Source organism: Elephas maximus, chromosome 2, assembly GCF_024166365.1.
Source record: "Elephas maximus indicus isolate mEleMax1 chromosome 2, mEleMax1 primary haplotype, whole genome shotgun sequence".
NCBI classification, from domain to species: Eukaryota; Metazoa; Chordata; class Mammalia; order Proboscidea; family Elephantidae; genus Elephas; species Elephas maximus.
Window position 1 is genome coordinate 40873896 of NC_064820.1, and position 16800 is coordinate 40890695.

General features: G+C 38.6%; 1 protein-coding gene across 20 annotated transcripts in view; it reads left to right on the top strand.

Moving 5' to 3' along the window:
• The window catches only part of SPEF2 (sperm flagellar 2), a 219227-nt gene that overhangs the window by 96331 nt on the left and 106096 nt on the right, over positions 1 to 16800 (top strand). For 18 of the 20 annotated variants that reach the window (XR_007514398.1, XR_007514401.1, XM_049862178.1 and 15 more), the window contains one exon: positions 3404 to 3577. The exons of the other annotated variants lie outside the window; for them this stretch is intronic. Coding sequence is in view for 16 of the 18 variants with exons in the window: in XM_049862178.1 (XP_049718135.1) it covers positions 3404 to 3577 (174 nt within the window). In the remaining 2 variants the exon portion in view is untranslated. The remainder of the gene's footprint in view (positions 1 to 3403; positions 3578 to 16800) is intronic. 20 annotated transcript variants of the gene reach the window in all.

Consider the following 16800-nt stretch of genomic DNA (forward strand, 5'->3'; position numbering starts at 1 on the left):
CAATTATTAATGACTTATTTGTTAGTCTACTTCTGCAGTATAGCTCATCCGTGTTAAACCATCCTGACCCCCTTCCTCCTTCACCCAACCAGTAATAAAAAAAAAAAAATTTTTTTTTTTTTTGTAATAGTTACCATTAAATTTTCATAGTATTATTGGAGCTTATTATTGAAAGGAATCTTAACATCATGTACTGCCAATGCCAGGCCACTATTGGGATTTTACATTTGAGAAATGATTTGGAAAAGGAATCTTTTCCCTTTTGTTTATCAATCGCTCCTAATTATATTGGTAACTGCAATTTCTTGGTATATGACAAAAGGATTAAAGTTGTGAACATCACAAGGATTCTAAAATTGCCTGGATAGCACTGTCTCCCATCAGTAGATTTAGAACCTAACTACCTACCCTAATGTATCAGTTAACTGACACTCAAAGAGCCCATAGGTATAAGCCACAATCCCCATGGAGATCCAGAAGCTCAGACTTAAAATAGAAGAGCTCCTACATCTAAATGTTTTTCCCAGAGAAACACCCATACATTATTTTAAGAGGACTAGCTTATCATTTGATAGAAGGTAGGCTGAGAAAAGCGAGGAAATCTCCCACAGCAATCTTATAGAAGAGTCTCTTTTGGAGACTCAGTTAAGGCTAAGTTAAGGTCTGCTTCTTCTTATTTCTGAAGAAATGCTGAAATGTACTTGAAGCTACACACTGGAATCAGTTCAGTTTGGGTAGCTACCAGACTCAACTTCAACATTTTCTGAAAAGTTTTGCGTTCTAGTCAGTGATTACATTAACAGACACGATTGCCATTATTTAAGATTTACATTCTAATGCTTAATTACCTTAATGAAAATATTTTACCATTAAAACAATAAACGTTTACCTAGCCTTTTTTGGGGGGTTTTTAGTACTCTGTACTAAGCATCCCAATGTTTAAAAAAAAAAAAGAGGTACTTTTGTATATATTCCAACATGAAAAAATGCCTGTATTATACTGTTAAGTAGGAAAGAGCAGGTTATAGAACAATGTATATAAAACAACCCAGTTTTTTGTTTTTAAAAGTACATATATATATATAATATATATATATTAAATACAGAAGCACAGAAAAAAGTCTGGCAGTATAAGTTGTGGTTAAGTGCTGTCAAGTTGGTTCCAACTCATAGCAACCCCATGTACACCAGAATGAAACACCTCCTGGTCCTACACCATCCTCACAATCGTTGCTATGTTTGAGCCCATTGTTGCAGCCACTGTGTCACTCCATCTCATTGAGGGTCTTCCTCTTTTTCACTGAATCTCTATTTTACCAAGTATGATGTCCTTCTCCAGGGTTTGATCCTTCCTGATAACATACTTAATGGTGGGGGAAGGAGAGGCACAAAACGACTTAATAGGCAATTTTCCTTCCTATTTATTCATCTAAAGTATTTTTTTTAACAATAACTATAATTAGAAAAAAGTTTAATTTCCACTTTGAAAAAACATCTAATAGACTGAAGTCTACCTGCTTGCTGAATTGAAAATAGTAATCTAAGGCCAAAAAAAGAGTACAGTGGCAGTCAAGTCAGTTCCAACTCACGTGTGTCAGAATAGAATTGCACTCTGTAGGGCTCTTAATGGTCGTGATCTTTCAGAAGTACATCTGTAGTCCTTTCTTCTGAAGTGCCCCAGGTGGATTTGAATCACCGACTCTTTGATTAGTAGCCAAAAATGGAACTTTTTGTATCACCCAGTAACTCCAAAGGGAGCATATATAGAAAGGAATAGTAACACAAGAGAGCAGGTATTCAGTGTAATGGTGCGGCTAGTAAAGCTGGCTGGAGAGACCTAGGGCAGTCTGGGGAGGTGAACCTGAAACAAGCCTTGGAGAAGGGTAAGCGCCTAACAATAACTGTTTTTAGCAGCCCTTGAGTCAGCCCCTGACTCAGGCAACTCCACGAACAGCTGAATGAAGCGCTGTCTGGTCCTACAGCATCCCCATGATCAGTCGCAGCTCTGACCATTGTGATCCACAGGGTTTCCAATGGCTTGAACACTCTTCCTTCAGATAGCCACAAGGCTCACTCCCTCACCGTCTTCAGGTCACCCTCTCAGTGGACCTACCCTGCTGAATGTTCTATTTAAACTTAAAAAGCTGCCCACAGTATTTCTGATATCCCTTGGTCTACTCTATTTCTTTTCTCCATAGCATTTCTCCTTCCAACATCTTATATAAATTCACTTATCCATCATATTTATGGTTATCTTCCATCATTAGGATTCAAATTTCACAAGGCCAATGATTTTTTTTCTGATTTGTTTTACTGTTGTATCTGCGGCAATTAGAACTATGCCTAGTGTTATTTGTAGTAGGAGTAACAGTATAGTTTCTTATTGTTATGGCCCTTCCTTTCCTTCAAGGCACAGTTCAGATTCAGTGTTTGTTATATGAACGAATAAATTGCTAAAGCTCATTGAGCACTTATGTGCTGTGCACTATTCTATGTGCTTTACAGTTCATTTTCCTATTTCTTTTTATTAGGTACCTCTAGGTTATTACTTTTACATTTGGCACTCCCTCCCCAACCCTTTCTACTTGCTCCATACACAAAAATACACCACCACCACCAAGAGGCAACCCCGTTGTCATTGAGTTGATTCTGACTCATAGAGAGCGACCCTATAGGAGAGTAGAATTACCCCCATAGGGTTTCCAAGGCTGTACAGAAGCTGTCTGCCACATCTTTCTCCCATGGAACAGCTGGTGGATTAGAATTGCTGACCTTTCAGTTAGCAGCCAAGTGCCTAACCACTGTTCCACCAGAGCTTCTTACCAAGAGGCAAAGGAGATTGTATTTCTTACCAGACAAAGAAGCCTTAAAACCTTAGCTTTATGTTCTGGATGGTTTCCTGGAGAGCCCTAAATCACGAACTTAGTCTTAAACCAGTAAGAGCAATTTGATATTACACTTCTCCTCACTTATCAACTATCTCAGTATCCAACATTTCCCATTGATGACAAGAGTAAAAAATCTACTCTCTGACTATTTTGCACATTAACAATGTACATCTGGCCGTAACGAATGCTGAGGTGTGAGGCGAGGGTAACATTGGCTGTGATGGTTAACGTTATATGTCAACTTGGCTGGGTCAAGATTCTCACTCAGTAGGTTGACAGTTATGTAATAATGTAATTTGGCAGTTACGTAATGATGTAGTCATCCTTCATTTTGTGATCTGATGTGGTCTTCCTCCATTTTCACATAACACGAATTTTTACATAACAACCTAGTCTTTGGAACCTAACCACGTTGATAAGTGAGGAATGGGTGTAATTTAGGTTTGTCTTAGTTCAAATGAAGTAGTCGGGGTCTGGAGTCCCTAATGAAGGCCTGTTTTATTGTTCTTTTGAAGTTAATAAGCAATTAGAAGAAAAGGAAGCTGAGAAAAAAGAAGACACTTCCCCAATTGAGGCTCCACCTCTTACTCCTCCATTTCCTCCTCTTCTTGAGCCAGAAAAAGAGAAAGAAATTACTCCTCAGGGAGAGGCTTCCAAAACTCATCCTGCAAAAGGAAAACCACAATCAGGTGATTGACAGAATGATTTATAATCCTGTTTTTCAGTTTCTTATTTTCACGTAGAGCGGAATTATAATATATAGTATCACTGTATTAGACTTTAGGTAACTTCAATCATGTAAATAAAACAAAGCTATTCATTCAGAAGGATGTGGAAAGGGCCTCCTAGTAACAAAGAAAGTAATTGTTCCAAAGCCCAGGCATGTCACTATGAAGGAGGGAATGTGGAGTTGCCATGCTCAGATCTACTGATTAGAATAAGACCCCATATGAGAAGTGGGACAAACACGGAATAACAAAAAGTAACTTAAAGCAGAATGAGGGGGCAAATGTCTGTTTGCTGAACTGAAGAGTTATGTTTCTGTAACAAGAGAGAACATCTTAGTAAAATGAGAATTAGCTTAGCCAGTGTCCACAAGAATAAGGGAACAAATCAACAGCGCTCCCTGGAGACTAGAATTCTTATGTAACTGTAATTTTTAGTGCTATGTGATTGTAAAAAGAAACAAACAAGTACCAGACATCTCAGTAAAATGATATATTTATGGATATATAGATCCAGAGCCTGTGCACAGAATATTTTTTAGCTTAGGTTCTTTCTAGATCCTTAACCACTAAGGACCACGAGCACAGCATTAAAAAACAAACAAACAAACCCATTGCCGTCAGGCCGATTCGTACTAGTAGAAACCCTACAGAACAGAGTAGAGCTGCCCATAGAGTTTCCAAGGAGCAGCTGGTAGATTCAAACTGCTGACCTTTTGGTTAGGAGCCGAGCTCATAATCACTATGCCACCAGGGTTCCAAGCATATCATTAAGTGGTAGAAAATGAATATGATTACTTAACAAAAGTAAAGCGCTCAGTTGTTATAAAACATGATGTTGATAGAATGTCAGTATCAGTTAGGCGCTATATATATGAAACAAATGTGGCTCTAGTTTCTGGCTTCAGCTTTATAAGTGGCTGGCAAGTTACACAAGACTACCTAGATATTCTTGATAGCCTGTCGTTGTGTTTCTAAACTTCGTAATCTTTCTGCTTTATTTGGACTGGGCCTGAATTTTATTCTAAATTATTTATATTAAATGAATAGATTTGAAGACTTTAATAGCATTTATTTGTGGTTTATTAAAGACCATTTTACTCCAACAAAATGGACTTAACTAAGGGCAAAATACACAAACCGTAAAAAAAAGGTTTTTATCTAATGAGCAAAGAACACAAACCCATGAATTAAGTATATATCCTTTTCCCACTACCCCATTAGGAATTAAAAACAATTCAGAGGTCTTGAGAAAAAATGGGAATCTTTAAAATGCCGTTTAGAACTGGGATGGTTTTCCCATCAAATTAAGTGAGCTTGAAATTACCCAGCATTGGATAACGGCTCTGCCCACCTCCACCCCGCCAGGCTTGCTCACAATCAGGAATAGCTATGTATTTGAGCCATTTTCTGAAACCAGTCTTTAGTTGCTTCTGTTGATGACACTTCCTAAGTTTGTTTGCAATTTTAAAATTGTATTCTTGAATACTATGCATTGGAGGAATAATAAATGTATTGTTGCTTCAAATAGTGGTTGTACCTGTCTCTTTTTTCCACCAAGGGCAGAACTAGTGCCTGATCTTTAAAAATGTATAGAAAGGTTAATCTTCAGATGCCTAATCTCTGTCTTCCAACAACACTGCATTACCAGGAGAAAAAGCTCAAGATTCAAGGGCATTGATGGGGCAGTAAAGTCCACAGCCCTGCCCCTGCAGCTCAGGGGACTTGGTTAAGAGATTCTAGAGAAGGAAGTTTCTAACAGGTTTGTTTGTTTTTATATGAGTAATTTTAAAATGTTTGTCAAAAGAGAATATTGTCAGAATTTAAAATCTGAGGCTTCAGAACATGCCCAACTCAAATAATTTCAATCTTCTTTCAAAGTTTGAAAAAAGGAATTATTTACTAAAAGAAAAATCAAGGTAGAAATGGGATAAAGAAGGAGGCATAGCGTGCTGAGTCCATTTTGCCCAAATATAGTTCTACATTTTATACAGTTTTTTTTTTTTTAAACTATCTACCTCAAACATACTTGGGATTAAGTTTGGAAATACTCCAGTTATGTTCCATAGGAGCGTCGATTATCAAATCCACTACCAAATGTCAGTCTTGAATTTAGAACTAAAGTGTGGCAAAACAGAATAATACTATCCATGCTGCTATTTAGGAATGTTTTCTGCAACTTTAGAATATATTTGAACTGCTGACCTTTTACTTAGCAGCCAAATACTTTAACTACTGTGCCATCAGGGACCCTTCGAATATATTTTAGAATTGGTTAAAAATGGGCAGAGTAAGTGCTGCTCCCAGCAGTAATTAGATTTGCCCACATTCTTTATAGGTTTAGTGTCTAAGATCTCTCCATTCTTGCCACTTTTGCTCTGTCACCTTAGTGTCAGAATTTGGAGACAGTTAAATAGTGGGTCACCCAGAATATTTTTTTAAAGGAACTAGGAGTTTATTTAGAATTCTTGATTATTAAGCTTATATTGAAAAAAATAAACTTAACTCAAGCACTTGGGTCATATTTATTTATTTGGTTGGTTGGTGGCTGTCTTAGTTATCTAGTGCTGCTGTAACAGAAATACCACAAATGGGTGACTTTAACAAACAAATTTATTTTCTCACTGTTTAGGAGGCTAAAATCTGAACTCGTGATGCCGGCTCTAGGGGAAATCTTTCTCCCTCTGTTGACTGTGGAAGAAGGCCCCTGTCTCTTGAGCTTCTCCTCCTGGGTGATCTCCATATGTCTTGGCATCCATCTTTCCCCATCTCTGCTTCTTAGCTTCTGTGTTTAATTTCTTTTCCATCTCAAAAGAGGTTGACTCAGGATATACCCTACACTAATCCTGCCTTATTAACATGATAAAGACAGCTCATTATAACCACAGGCATAAAAAAAAAACAAAACCAAACTCACTGGCGCTGAGTCGATTCCACCTCATAGTGACCCTATAGGACAGAGTACAGAGTAGAACTGCCCCATACCGTTTCTAAGGGGCCTGGTAGATTCAGACTGCCAGCCTTTTGGTTACCAGCTGTAGCTCTTAACCACTAAGCCACCATTACAATGCATACTTTGAGGGACACAATTCAATCCATAGCATTCTGCCCTTTGAGCGCCCAAAATCCGTGTCTTTGCTATGTGTAAAATGCAGTCACCCCATCATGTCATTCCAAAAGCCTTAAGTCAACTCCAAGTCCAAACGCTCATCTTTTGAATCACCTAAATCAAATATGGGTGAGACTTTAGGCTTATTCCATCCTAGGGCAAAATTCCTCTTCATTTGTGAACCTGTGAAATCTGGACTGCAAGTTATCTCTTTTCAAAGAACAATAGTGGAACAGGCGCAAGGTAGACATTTCCGTTACAAATAGGAGAAATTGGAGGGAAAGAATGGATAACAGGCACCAACCAAGTCCAAAACCCAGCAGAACAATTTATATTAGCTCTCAAAGCTTAAAAATAATCCTCTGTTCTCTAAAACCATCTGCCCTCTAGACTCTGGGTGTTGCCATACTCTCTGGATTCTACGGAGAGGCCCCTCGGCCCTGGGCTTCAGCTCTGCCTTCCAGGCTTTCTGGGATAGCAATTCTCCCCTCTCAGCTTTAGGAGGCCCCATTCTCCTAGTTCGTCTGAGTGGCAACCCCACCCTCTTGGCCACTGGCAGGCTCCATTCTTGTGCCCCTTGGGCATGGCAGCCCTGTCCCCTCTGCTTTGGGCAGCGGCCCCATCCCACTGGCACGCTTTAATGGCAGACCCACACCCTCCAACCAAGCTAGCAAAGATCCGACTCTTTGAAACCTAGGAGGCTGTGGCCCCATCCTTTGAAATCGAGAAGGCCCTGCTTTCCGTGCTTCTTCCAACAGTTCTGCTGATCTCTGAGCTGCTCCAGGGATGGTCCTTTTCTCTTCTTGGAGGACAACAGATATAGATCCTTTGGCCTGTTTCCTGCCTGTAGAATTCCAAGAAGCAGATAACGTTCTTTCCTTTCGTTCTTTCTCTGTCCGCTCCAGTCTAAGCTCATGGGTTTTCTGCTGTGGTAGTTGGTTACATCCATTAGTCACAGGCTTAATCTCTTTAATAAAAGATTGTGTAGCCAGATCCTTGGTGGAAATTCTAGGATACGAAAGAATTTTCCAAATCTTTAAGTTTTGTTTTCATTTTGCATAGTTCATTTTTAAGTCCACCTATTTCCTCTTGCATTTTACTCTAAGCAGCAAGCAGAAACCATGTGGGCCCTTTAAGATCTTACTTAGAAGTCTCCTCAGTCAGATATCCAAGTTCCTCACTTACAGGTTCTGCCTTTCACCAAACATTTGAACATAATTCAGACAAGTTCTTTGCCACTGCATAAAAAGCGCTGTTCTTCCTCCATTGTCCAATCACATTTGCATCATTTTCACCAGAAGCACAATTAACATTCACATTTCTAGCAACATTCTGTTGCTGGCATTATACGTATTCTCTAAGACGATAGAGACTTTCTCTGTAGTTCTCCTTACCTCCTTCTGAGCCCTCCCCAGAACTGCCTTTGATATCCATAATTCTACCAACAGTCTCTTTCAGGCAATCTACGCTTTTACTATGAGGCACCTTAAAACTCTTCCAGCCTCTATCCAGTACCCAATTGTTAAAACGTAAGTGATAGCTGCTCTGCATTCACACATGCTCATAACTTTCACTTCTGAATACAAAGAACAAGTCAGATGGGGTATCTCTATCAAAGGCATTTAACTTGTCATACTTTAAATCCTCCCAATGAAGAAAAAACAAACAAGTAAGCAAAACTGTAGCCAGTACAAAAGGAGGAAAGTGGCTGAACTTGTTTTTGAATGATGAGAGATGCAGCAATTTTTTTCAAGGAGTCTATGATTTGGGACATCTTGTTCATCATCGTCAGTTTCCCGTTTTTCCCTTTTCATATCTATTTTCAACTAGATCCCAGGGAATTCAAGATAAGTGTACCCAAGCCATCCTTTGCATTACAGGTTACAGTTAATGCAAAATGGAAATGGAGACATCACAAGGCAACCACGTATGTAGTCCAGAGAAGTTCAAGGACACCACATAGCAAAACAGATGTGGTTTTTAGCTCTTCTTCAAAATTTTTGGCATCATGCCCTTTATAGATCTATTTGTCCTATTGCATAAGTACCATTCGGTTGAAGTAAATCCAAATAGAGCCATATGCTTCAAATGGACTTCTAATAAATTTGAAAAACCCCACAGCTGTGTTCCGTTGAAGAGTTTATAATCAAATTCACTACCAAATGTCAATATTAAATTTAGAATTAAACTTCTCAGTGTGACAAGATAGACTAGTACTATCAGTGCTGCTTTTCAAGAAATTTCCATCCATGGTGTGTTTACTGATTAATTTTAAATTACAATAAAGGCCTGAGCCATATCGTGTGGTATAGAAACATGTTTACCTGTGAGAAATAATATTTGATTGCTTACAAGTCATATAGCCCAGGCTATCGAGGAAAATCATGAATGATATTTGTGTGTGGAATTTTGTTTAGAACCCTAGCACGGTAAGCATGAAACTCTTCAGGAAGGAATAGGGAAAAAAAGGTGACACTTCACTCAAAAGAAAAGGTACAGCAGATAAGATAGATGTGATTAAATATAATTCTGCATTTTACAATTCTCAGTGAAAACAGCTAGACTTGTATATAGGATACCTTGAATATGTCTCTCAAGCATTTGTAAGTCATAAGCCCTTGCCAGAAAAGATAGATAGCCTCAAACTTTCCGCTGCCTGGCTCTTAGCAAAGGCCCCTGCTGAGAAAAAGTGATGCTTTCAAGCAATAATTTAGAGAATAACCAGAATATCCATTTATCAGAGATGTTACACGACTTATACTTCACTAAGCTATACCATCAGAAAGCTGCGTACTAAACAGTATTTTCTTGGGGTGCCTTTCACTGATAAGCATGTTGCTATAAATTCCTCAACTTCCTTCACAGTACAACATAACAGCAGAGGTGGGATTTGGTTATACCAACATCCAGCCCCCTACATCGCTCAGATGCCACCACATGAAATACCAGATGAAAATTTTCATTCAGAATCAAGGAGCAGGAAACTCTTTCTTTCTCTGAGTGATTAGATAATGCGCGTCTTTAAACAATGATATTTCCTTTTCTGTTTTGGCCTTCTGGAAATTCAGAACTAAAATAGTGAGTGGTTCAGATTTCATATCTGTACTACTACCTCTGACCTCAATATCTGCCTTCCAATTCCTCTCCTGGTTTTGACCTTCCAGTTTAATTATATTTGTTCTCATACTGGTCTCATTTATATTTATTTTCAACATATATTATTTTAATTATTTCTGTGAAATAAGGGCAATATAATTTTAAAAGTAATTAATGGTTGGTAGAAAAAAATCCTGGCTCTATCATCCTAAAAAGCATATTAGTTGTTATGTTTATGTAGAAGCTGCTATAAAAAACCAAACCCGCTGCCATCAAGTCAATTCCAACTTATACTGACCCTATATGACAGAGTAGAACTGCCCCATAGAGTTTCCAAGGAGCGCCTGGTGAATTCGAACTGCTGACCTTTTTGGTTAGCAGCGTAGCACTTAACCACTATGCCACCAGGGTTTCCGAAGCTGCTTTAGCAACCAATTGATTAAAACTTGAGATGTAGTTATGGATGCATACCATTGACTTTTTCCAGGCTACATTCAAAAGACTCTGTCACAAAGTAGGTGTCTTTGCGTAACTTTTCATCACGAATTACCAATGCCATTGCAGTACAAAAGCGTGCAATGTTCACAAAACAACATGCTAAAAAATGTCTTTATTTTGATACTTAAAGACAGATAACCACGAGCCTCAGATCTCACTCGATCCTTCTACTCCAATTGCATAACCTGATAGGCTTACAGAACAAGAGCCATTTGGTGAGTTAACACTGAAATAACAAAAATTTAGGAAAAATTTTAAGGGCTACAATTTATGTTCAACTCTCATCTGTTTCCTAATATCAGAATAATTTTCGCATTTTATATTAGTCACATCTTGTGAAAGAAGGGACATCTTAGAATGAAATACTCCTATGCGTATTGAGTGCCCGATCGCCAAGTCAGGCGTACTAATACACACACTCTAAGAGCTTCCTTAACTGAAAACGTGCAGACTCCAAACAAACCATACAAGAACACACGAGTTAAACAAGTGAAACATACATAGGAGCTGTATTGTTAGCTCAATATAACTAACTCCGAGTACTTTCAAAAGTTTTTGCTTTTACTTTACTAAAATTCTGCTGTGTTAAATAACATTTGAAACCGGTGACATCTTGGTCAAGATGTAGAAATCTTTCTGCTACATGGAAATGTGTTTTTCTTCATTACAAAGAAGACGTATGATTTTAATTCTTAATATTCGACAATAACATCATTGGGATGAACACCTCTGATACATATGAAAACATGACTGTTCGTCTCACAGGCCATTTAATAACAATTAAATTTAAAGTGTCTCTTACGGTTTGTGGAATCATCTCCTTTCTTCAGAGCTTATTCATTATTCATTGTTTAATGCTCTTCTTTGCATATTAGATCAATCCCTACCCTCTGCGCCGCCCCCCCCAAACCTCGATTCAGAGATGCCATTGTCCATTACACTCAGGGTGTTATTAAAGCATTTCTTATTCTCTTCAATCCAATGCCACTGTCCCATCTTATTCCTTCATGAAACAATGGCTTTTTAACCCTATAGCCTTACTTTCTATTGCCATCAAGTCCATTCCGAACCTTAGTGACCCTGTAAGACTAGCACTGCCCCAGAGGGTTTCCAAGGCTGTAAATCTTTACAGAAGCAGACTGCCACATCTTTCTCCTTCAGAGCAGGTGGTCCGTTCAAACCACCGACATTTTGAATAGCAGCTCAGTGCTTAACCACTGCTCCACCAGGGCTCCTTATAGCCTTAACTGGGAGATGTTAATTAGGGACTAAATGAAGAAAGTTGTGTATGGAATAATCAACTAAGTTCAGAAAACACTGAGTTATGTCAAGTTAAAGCATTTTTTATTACAGTATTTTTTTTTTATATATAGCTATCCCTCAGTGTCCATGAGAGATTGGCTCCAGGACCCCCCGTGGATACCAAAATCAGAAGATGCTCAAGTCCCGTATGTAAAATGACATAGTATTTGCATATAGCCAACACATGTTCTCCCGTATACTTTAAATCATTTCTAGGCTACTTATAATACCAAATAGAATGCAAATACTATGTAATTAGATGTTATAGCATATTGTTTAGGAAATAATGACAACCAAAAAAAGTGTTTTTTCTTCCCCACAAATATTTTTGATTCACAGTTGGTTGACTCCCTGGATGCTGAACCCGCAGATACAGAAGACTGAATGTATTAATGTATATCTCTAAGTAAGTGGAGAATACAATATATAATATTCCAAAACACTTTGACTACAGAATTCTCTTGTTAAGGAATATCAGTTGTGACTACAGTCCTGTGGAAAAAATGGTTGGAAATAATATCATCTTAGCACTGGTGGCTGTCCCATGAATTAGTATTACTAATTGATATACTCCCCACACATCTGTCAGTTTGCCATACTGTGGCAGCTTGTGTGTTGCTACAATGCTGGAATCTATACCACCAGTATTTCCACCCATGGTGGAAAAGTTTCTGTGGAGCTTCTAAACTAAGACAGACTAGGAAGAAGAACCTGGTGGTCTACTTGTAAAAAGAAAAACTGGCCAATGAAGACTTTATGAATAGAATCAGAACAATGTCTGATATAGTGCCAGAACATGAGCCCCTCAGGTTGGAAGGCACTCAAAATGCTACTAGGGAAGAGCTGCCTCTTCAATATAAAGTTGACCTCAATGACATGGATGGAGTCAAACTTTTCTGGATCTTCATTTGCTGATGTGACATGACTGAAAATGAGAAGAAACACCTCCAAACATCCTTTAATAATCAGAATATAGAATGTACAAAGCATGAATCTAGGAAAATTGAAAGTCATCAAAAGTGAATTGGACCACATAAAATTGATACCCTAGGCATTAGTGAGCTAAAGTGGACTGGCATTGGCTATTTTGAATCAGACAATCATATGATCTGCTACGCCAGGTGTCTTAGTCACCTAGTGCTGCTATAACAGAAATACCACAAGTGTATGGCTTTAACAAACAGAAGTTTATTCTTTCACAGTGTAGTAGGCTAGAAGTCCAAATTCAGGGCATCAGCTCCAGGGGAAGGCTTTCTCTATTACCTCTGGGGGAAGGCACTTGTCATCAATCTTCCCCCGCTCTAGGAGCTTCTCCATGCAGGAACCCTGGGTCCAAAGGATGTACTCTGCTCCCAGCACTGCTTTCTTGGTGGTATGAGGTCACCCCATCTCTCTGCTCGCTTCTCTCCTTTATATCTCAAAAGAGATTGGCTCAAGACACAATCCAATCTTGTAGATTGAGTCCTGCCTCATTAACACAAGTGCTACATATCCTACCTCATTAACATCATACAGGTAAAATTTACAACACAGAGGAAAATCACATCAGTTGACAAAATGGTGGACAATCACACAATACTGGGAATCATGGCCTAGCCAAATTGATACACACATTTTGGGGGGATACAATTCAATCCATGACACCAGGAATGACAAATTGAAAGAGGAATGGCATCATCACTTTCATTGTCTAAAAGAACATTTCAAGATCTATTCTGAAGTACAATACTGTCAGTGATAGGATAATACCCATACACCTACAAGGAAGACCAGTTAGTAGGACTCTAATTCAAATTTATGCCACTAATGCCAGAAATGAGGAAATTGAAGATTTCTATTAACTTCTGCTATCTGAAATTGATCAAACATGCAAGTGAGATACATGGATAATTATCAGTGATTGTAATGTGGAAGTTGGACACAAAAACGGATAGGTAGTGGGAAAATATGACATTAGTGATAGAAATGATGCTGGAGATCACATGATAGAATTTTGCAAGACCAATGTCTTCTTCCTGCAAATACGTTTTTTCACAAACATAAATGGTGACTATCCATGTGGACCTCACCAGATAGAATACACAGGAATAAATCAACTACATCTGTGAAAAGAGACGATGGAAAAGCTCAATATTATCAGTCAGAACAAGACAAGGGGACAACTGTGAAACAGACCTTCAATTGTTCATATGCAAATTCAAGTTGAAGCTGAAGAAAATTAAAACATGTCCTCAAGAGCCTAAATACAACCTTGACTATACCCCACCTGAATTTAGAGACTATCTCAACAACAGATTTGATACATTGAACACTAATGCCCCACGACCAGACTAGTTGTGGAATGATGTTGAGGACATCATACATGAAGAAAGCAAAAGATCATTAAAAAGACAGTAAAGAAAAAAAAAAAATGGATGTCAAAACACTCTGGTACTTGCTCTTGAGCATAGAGTAGCTAAAGCAAAAGGAAAAATGATAAAGTAAAAGCAGAACAGAAGTTTCAAAGGGTGGCTTGAGAAGACAAAGTATTATAATGAAATGTACAAAGACCTGGAGTTAGAGAACCAAAAGGGAAGATCGGGGTTGGCATTTCTCAGGCTGAAAGAACTGAATAAAAAATTCAAGGCTCGAGTTGTGTGATTGTTAAGTTGTGTGTCAAATTGGCTGGGCCATGATTCTCAGTGGTTTGGGAGTTATGATGTAGTTTGGCAGTCATATAATGATGTGATCACCTCCATGACGGAATCTGCTATGAGCTAATCAGTTGGAAGGGAGTTTCCTTGAGGGTGTAGACTTCATCAAATATAGGTGGACTCTTTGACAAGGCTCACAGGCTTTTGCTAATTCTGGATCCTGAAGCTGGCTCCTGTTTGTCTGACCTCTGGTTCTTGGGTCTTGAGCTAGCAGCTGACCTGCCATCTTGCCTGCCAATCTTGGGGTTCATCCTTCTTCACAGCATGTGAACAAGAGCCCTGCTGTCTGGCCTTCTGATCTTGGTTAGCCAACCCCTGTGGCTACGTGAATCAGGAAGCCTGACCCACTGACTTGGGATGTTCTAGCCTGTACGCCTGTGTGAGTCATTTCCTTGATATAAATCTCTATATAGATATTTATACACTTTATTGGTTTTGCTTCTCTAGAGAACCCAGTCTAAGACAAGTTGCAGTATTGAAAGATTCTATGGGCAAAATATTAAATGATGCAGGAAGCATCAAAAGAAGATGGAAGGAATACACAGTCACTGAACCAAAAAGAACTGATTGACACTCAATCATTTCAGGAGGAAGCATATGGTCAAGAACTGATGGTACCAAAAGAAGAAGTCCAAGCTTCACTGAAGGAAATGGTGAAAAACAAAATGGCAGGAATTGACAGAATTCCAGTTAAGATATTTCAACAAATGGATGCAGCACTGGAGGTGCTCACTTGTTTATGCCAAGAGATTTGGAAGAGAGTTTTCTGGCCAACCAGCTGAAAGAGATCCACATTTGTGCCACTCCAAAGAAAGGTGACCCAGCAGAATGCAGAAATTATTGAACAATATCATTAATATCACACATAAGTAAGACTTTGCTGAAGATCATTCAAAAGCAGCAGTGCATTGACAGGGAACTGCCAGAAATTCATGCTGGATTCAGAAGAGGAAGTGCTGTGAGGGATATCATTGCTGATGACAAATGGATCCTGGCTGAAAGGAGAGAATACCAGAAAGATGTTTACCTGTGTTTTATTGACTGTGAAAAGGCATATGACTATGTGGATCATAACAAATTATGGATAACATTGAGAAGAATGGGAATTCCAGAACACTTAATTGTGCTCAAGCAGAAACTGTATGTAGACCAAGAGGCAGTCATTCCAAGAGAACAAGGGGATACTGGTGATTTAAAGTCAGGAAAGGTATGCGTCAGGGTTGTATCCTTTCGCCTTACTTATTCAGTCTGTACTCTGAGCAAGTAATCTAAGAAGCTAGACTACATGAAGAAGAATGCAGCATCAGGATTGGAGGAAGGTTTATTGACAACCTTCGATATGCAAATGACACAACCTTGCTTGCTAAAAATGAAGAGGACTTGAAGCACTTACTGATGAAGATCAAAAACTACAGCCTTCAGTATGGATTACATCTCATCAAAAAGAAAACAAAAATTCTTACAAATGGACCAATAAGCAACATCATGATAAATGGAGAAATTATTGAAGTTGGCAAGGATTTCATTTTACTTGAATCTGCTATCAATGCCTAAGGAAGCAGCAGTCAAGAAATAAAACAACATATTGCATTGGGCAAATCTGTTGCAAAAGACCACCTTAAAGTGTTGAAATGCAAGGATGTCACCTCAAGGAATAAGATGTGCTTAACCAAAGGCTTGGTATTTTCAGTTGCCTCATATGCATGTGAAAGCTGGACAGTGAATAAGGAAGTTCAAAGAAGAATCGATGCCTTTGAATTATGGTGTTGGCAAAGAATATTGAATATACAATGGACTGCCAGAAGAAGAAACAAATCTGTCTTGGAAGAAGTACAGCCAGAATGCTCCTTAGAAGCAAGGATGGCGAGACTTTGTCTCACATAATTTGGACATGTTATTAGGAGGGACCCAGTCCCTGGAGAAGGACATCATGTTTGGTAAAGTGGAGAGTCAAGGAAAAAGAAGAAGATCCTCAATAAGTTGGATTGACACAGTGGCTATAGCAATGGGCTCAAGCATAGCAATGATTGTGATAATGGTTCAGGACAAAAGTGTTTTGTTCCATTGTACATAGGGTCACCATGAGTTGGAATCGACTCACCATCACCTAACAACAACAACATTTGGTATGCTGCTTTAGTAACTATTCTGAAATTACTTACAGATTCCATTATTATAGTTGCTACCAGGCTACTTATCAATAATTTTAATGTCAATGTCATAAACATTAATGGCATTTAATTGAAAACACATAGAAGGACAGAGGGAAAATGGTAAAGATAAAATGAAGTTGAAATAACTAGGTAATTTTACTAGATTAGTGGTTCTTAAAAGTGTGGTTCCCAGACCAGCAGCATCTGAATCACCTGGGAACTTGTAGTCGTTTTTAGTTGCCGTCAATTTGATTCCGACTCATCATGACCCTATGTGTGTAGAGTAGAACTGCTCCATAGGGTTTTCAAGGTTGTGACCTTTTGGAAACAGATCAC